Source organism: Etheostoma cragini, chromosome 15, assembly GCF_013103735.1.
Source record: "Etheostoma cragini isolate CJK2018 chromosome 15, CSU_Ecrag_1.0, whole genome shotgun sequence".
In the NCBI taxonomy this organism is placed as follows: domain Eukaryota; kingdom Metazoa; phylum Chordata; class Actinopteri; order Perciformes; family Percidae; genus Etheostoma; species Etheostoma cragini.
Genome location: NC_048421.1, coordinates 1,356,746 through 1,361,950, shown reverse-complemented (window position 1 = coordinate 1,361,950; position 5,205 = coordinate 1,356,746). Strand labels below are relative to the sequence as shown.

Genomic DNA, 5,205 nt, shown 5'->3' with positions numbered 1-5,205 from the left:
ATATATATATATATATATATATATGGAGATACCTGTTGACACAGTATAGCATTGGCGTACATTTCATCTAACAGTTGGGGGGCAACGCAAATAATACAAATACATATAATACAGACAAAATTGTGCTTGATGTGTGTACACATCCTACAAGTACAATTACAACAATTAATTTGTAATTACTACTCGCATATACGACTTAAATGGACCGGTGTTAAGGTTAGGGTTAGGTTTAGGTGTTAGGGTTAGGGTTAGGTTTAGGGGTTAGGGTTAGGTTTAGGGGTTAGGTTTAGAGAAAGTCCTCTCGATGATCCCCCCCCTTCGTCCGACGACTGGGCAGTTCAATAGGGGATCAAGGTTTAGGGGTTAGGTTTAGGGGTTAGGGGTTAGGTTTAGGGGTTAGGGTTAGGGGTTAGGGGTTAGGTTAGGGTAGAATGCAGTGCCCTGGATGGGCGCTGCGTGGGGCACGGGCACAAGGGGACCCCCGGTGTGATTAAAACACTTAAAATCTCCTTAAAAGACCTGGTTCAGTTCTTAAAAAACTGTTTAAAAGAAGGCCAAATGGGGTTAGGGTTAGGGGGGTTAGGGTTAGGGTTGGGTTAGGGTTAGGTTTAGGGCTAACTCTAACCCTAACCCTAACACCGTTATCATAACTAAACTATTGAGACCTTTAAAAAAGGACTAAAAACATTTATTTTTAGCAGAACTCATGAGTTTTAACTATGCACAATAATGTCGTTGCACTGTTTACATACATTTTAAACTGATGTTCAAACCTTGCTTTTATGATCTTACCTTATACCTTACCCCTAACCCTAACCCTAGCACTTTGGATGTAGTAATAATCTGTACTTTTTCTGTACTACTAGATCTTGAAATCAGTCGTTATGAACTGAGATTTCTTGTTTGTTTCCATAACGACTGATTTACTTTTAGCTACTTTAAAACTATTGATATATAAACAAAAACAATGACGAACATGGATGTCATCACTACATTATTAAGATTAAATGTAAAGTGCATCCCATATAAAATGTGTTATTATTATTATTATTATTATTATTATTATTATAGTCCTATTGGTGTCTGCACCAGGATGTGTTGTTCTCCCTTCCCAGAATGCTTTGTGGTCTCGCCAGACCTTCCTCCGCAGCGCGTGGCGATGCATGACTTAACTTTTTGGATCTGTTTCAGATTGCCCCCCCATCATCCCTCGCTGTATGTGGGGTGCCGAGCCGTACCGAGGGACCCCCACCAACCTGTCCCTCCCTCTGTCCTTCCTGTACGTCCACCACACCTACACCCCGAGCAAGCCCTGTCTCACCTTCCAGCAGTGCTCGGCAGACATGCGCTCCATGCAGCGCTTCCACCAGGACGACAGGGGCTGGGACGACATTGGATACAGGTACCAGTGGCTCTTGGGTCTCGGGTTTAGGTCTCGGGTTTAGGTCTCAGATCTCAGGTCTCGAGTTTAGGTCTCGGGTTTAGGTCTCAGGTTTAGACATGCGCTCCATGCAGCGCTTCCACCAGGACGACAGAGGCTGGGACGACATCGGATACAGGTACCAGCAGCCGGGGTGTAGGTCTCGGGTCTCGGGTTTAGGTCTCAGGTCTCGGGTTTAGGTCTCGGGTTTAGACATGCGCTCCATGCAGCGCTTCCACCAGGACGACAGGGGCTGGGACGACATTGGATACAGGTACCAGCAGCCGGGGTTTAGGTCTTGGGTCTAGGACTCGGGTCTCGGGTCTCAGGTCTAGGTCCCGTGTTTAGGTCTCATTTGGACATGCGCTTCATGCAGCGCTTCCACCAGGACGACTTCCTTTTGTCGCCTTGTACTCACTTTGCTTTGCCTTTAAGTCGCTTTTCGTGGCCTTGTTGTCATGGTGAATGCAGACCTAGGACTACGGTTACCTGGTCCTCAGGTCTCTGCAGGGTAAACCCAGACCGCTACCTAGACTATCTGTCCAATCGGAGGTTTTTTGCTCCCGAGGCTATTTAGCAGCGGCACCGTGGCTCCGTCCGGCGCTTAGCCCCGCTCAAGATGATTGTGATTGGTTCAAAGAAATGCCAATAAACCAGAGCAGGTTTTTCTCGTCCCTGATTGCTATGTGGACTAGCCAGACCCTCCTCCGCAGCCCTGTGGAGGTAGTCCCCTCTAACCACAGTATAATACCCCTGCCTGTGTCTAAGAGGACTCTGTGTTCCTGAAGCTTCGTCGCCGGCTCCGACGGGTCCGTCTACGAGGGCCGAGGCTGGCGTTGGCAGGGCGCCCACACCCTGGGACACAACGCCATCGGCTACGGGGTTTCCTTCATCGGAGACTACGCCTCCAGTCTGCCTTCCCAGCATGCCATGGGGCTGGTGAGAGACCGGCTGGCGGCCTGCGCTGTCGGGGGCGGGCGGCTGGTGGCCAACTTCACCCTGCAGGGCCACCGACAGGTGGTGAACACTTCCTGTCCCGGGGACGCGCTCTACAACGAGATCAGGGGCTGGGGACACTACGGGGTACGTACACGGGGGGGGGGGGGGGGGGGGGGGGGGGGGGGGGGGGGGGGGGGGGGGGGGGGGGGGGGGGGGGGGGGGGGGGGGGGGGGGGGGGGGGGGGGGGGTCTGTGTGTCGGTGTCTGTGTGTGTGTGTGTGTGTGTGTGTCTTTGTGTGTGTGTAACTTTGTGTCCGTGTGTGTGTGTTTCTGTGTGTGTGTGTGTGTGAGAGTGTGTATCTCTGTGTGTATGTGTCTCTGTGTGTCTGTGTGTGTCTTTATGTATATGTGTGTGTGTGTATGTGTGTGTGTGTGTGTCTGTGTGTGTGCCTTTGTTTGTGTGTGTCTGTGTGTGTTTGTCTTTGTGTGTGTGTGTGTCCGTGTGTCTGTGTGAGTGTGTGTCTCTGTGTGTATGTGTGTGTGTCTGTGTGTCTTTGTGTGTCTGTGTGTCTTTGTGTGTATGTGTCTTTGTGTGTGTGTATGTGTGTGTCTGTGTGTGTGTGTGTCTCTGTGTGTGTGTGTGTGCGTGTCTATCTTTGGTTGGGCTTGGGAATTTGGGAATTAGGAGCAGTTAGGACAGCGTTGTATGTTAGATATCAATAAACTGTTAATTAATCTAAGCGACCGAATAATGAAGGTTGAGGATGTTGCAATCACTTCCGTGTCTACCCTTCACAATAAAAGCCCATCTTAAATTCACTCAGAGCATTTTTGCTGAGAGAAAATTCAATAAGAAACCAGTTCTACCCTTCATTATTTTACTGTACTTTCACATGGATGTATTGCTTTAAAATAATCATTTTATATTAAATATATTTTATATTATATTTAAAATGTCAGAATATATAAATATATTATAGTGTAATACTTCTTCCGCCGCTGCATAAATGTTTCACTTTTTTGAATTCCTTTCACTCGCCTATTTCATTTTATTTTTTAATTCTTTTCAGGAGACAAAGAAATGAAAACGGTGTGCTCGACAAGAGGAAGAGCCGAGAGAATAAACCGGAATAATAAATAAAAACCAATAAATATTAGTCTCATTAATACCTTCCGAGTGGTGTCTCTTTCTTACAGCGGTGCATGAAATCTTGTGTGATTCCTGGGAAATGCAGAAAAACTTAACAAGGGTTAAGCAGGTTAATTTAATGTTTTTTAACAATCAAGCTCCGTTTAATGACGCATTGTCTGGTTCACTACAGTTGGTAATAGAGGGTTGTTACTGTTAGCACAGTAGGCATGGTGCGACACCTACTGGTCAGTGTTTGTAGTGTTTTGAACTGCCCTTTATGATCCATAACGGTGGAAACGACATTAAATATTAATTGAATTATATAATATAGTTAAGTTATAAGGATATGCATGATATTAAATAACTAATAAACTCCTGTTGTTAACATATTTCTTTTGGGTCCAGGTCCATAGAAAGGGGGTTGGACTTGATAAGTTGTTTATCAACTTCTTCCTACTCCTTTTGAAAAATGGTTCCTTTTTGAATGACTTTCAAATTTGGAAGATTGTGCTAATAAGTACATGACCTTATTTATCTGTTATTCTAATTATATGTATGCAGGAATGCATGTATATAATTTTTTTTTTTTTTCCCAAAACTATAAATGTTCAAATAAACTATAAAAAAAAATCATATCAGCCTATTTATTGTTTTTTTTTATTTTGACGTTACTCTGGTGTAACGTTGCTGGGCTTTTATTTTTATAAGCCATATTTACTATTACTTCCGGGTCACTTGGCCCACCTGTCCGTCTTTTTTTTTATGTAGATCTTCAAAATGGAGAAATGAAAGTAGGAATTAAAAAAAAAAAAAAAAAAACTGACCTTTATTTGAATTTGGTTGTTTTTCGTTTTTTGAATCCAGAAACTTTTTTTTGCGGTTCAAACAAAAAAAAAAAAACTACACCTGGCTGGACGTAGCTTCACCTTCTCATAACATATATAAATAATTTGAATATGCCTTTGGCGTGGGAGATCTGCGTTCAACTCCCACTGTGATACGTCTACCACTGTGTCCATGAGCAAGGCACTCCTCCCCCCCCCCCCACAGCCATTGTAAGTCTCTTTGGATAAAAGTCAGCTAAATGACATTAACTCTTAAAAACAAAACTCCTATAAATAAAGACTTTTATTCAAAATAAAAATCATTTATTAATACAAACACTTTGTTACACGTCAACAGAACAAATGTCGCCCGACGGAGAAAGCTACATCGAGCCGAAATGGTGATTTAACATCAGAATGGAAGTATTTATTATTATTATTCTTGTTATTAATGGTTTTGGAAATGACCAGTTAATTAAAATAAGTACATCACACCACATCAGGTACATTACAAAAGAAGCCGAAATTACACGCGATGCAGAAAACAACAAGCTGTTCGGGATCTATTGATTTATTACAAAATAACAACAACCGTGTGTGTTTTTTCTCTCTCGCTCTCTCTCTCTTCCATTTTTACTAGTTTCAACATGAGAAAAAAAAAAGATGTCGCCACGCAACTCTCGGTAAAAGGAAACCAAGTCAGAGCTCGTGAGTGATTCGTAGAATCCTCCTTCATATTTAGTGATGACTGGTAGGTAGATTAAAAGAAATAAAAAATAAGAAGAAACTAAAAAGCACGAGACTAAACACTGACCCGACCTCCGAAATTCAGCCGCAACTCAGCTCAGAGTCTCACGAAGTCCGGACTCATTTCGCGCCCCCCCCCCCCCC

The 5,205-nt window shown here is 43.8% G+C and overlaps 2 protein-coding genes across 2 annotated transcripts in view; one reads left to right on the top strand and one right to left on the bottom strand.

Annotated features, from left to right (window-relative positions):
- The first annotated feature begins 1,192 nt into the window (after window positions 1-1,192).
- Window positions 1,193-3,521, top strand: LOC117958281 (N-acetylmuramoyl-L-alanine amidase-like). The gene is made up of 4 exons (XM_034894609.1): window positions 1,193-1,343; window positions 1,501-1,559; window positions 2,209-2,503; window positions 3,429-3,521. Exons 1-4 carry the CDS (start codon window positions 1,218-1,220, stop codon window positions 3,441-3,443), a joined length of 495 nt encoding a protein of 164 aa, XP_034750500.1. The 5' UTR covers window positions 1,193-1,217; the 3' UTR covers window positions 3,444-3,521.
- The window catches only part of LOC117958249 (interleukin enhancer-binding factor 3 homolog), a 28,698-nt gene continuing 26,457 nt past the window's right edge, over window positions 2,965-5,205 (bottom strand). Inside the window, exons 18-19 of the mRNA XM_034894559.1 lie at window positions 4,596-4,601; window positions 2,965-2,984 (exon numbers count right to left, since the gene is read on the bottom strand). The gene's annotated coding sequence lies outside the window, so the exon portion shown is untranslated. The remainder of the gene's footprint in view (window positions 2,985-4,595; window positions 4,602-5,205) is intronic.

Excerpts from the sequence above, each read along its gene's own strand:
- LOC117958281 (XM_034894609.1), top strand. The coding sequence starts at position 1,218 with ATGTGGGGTGCCGAGCCGTACCGAGGGACCCCCACCAACCTGTCCCTC. Across the intron at positions 1,344-1,500 it reads TCCAGCAGTGCTCGGCAGAC|ATGCGCTCCATGCAGCGCTT; the intron begins ATGCGCTCCATG and ends TCAGGTTTAGAC. Across the intron at positions 1,560-2,208 it reads TGGGACGACATCGGATACAG|CTTCGTCGCCGGCTCCGACG; the intron begins GTACCAGCAGCC and ends GTGTTCCTGAAG.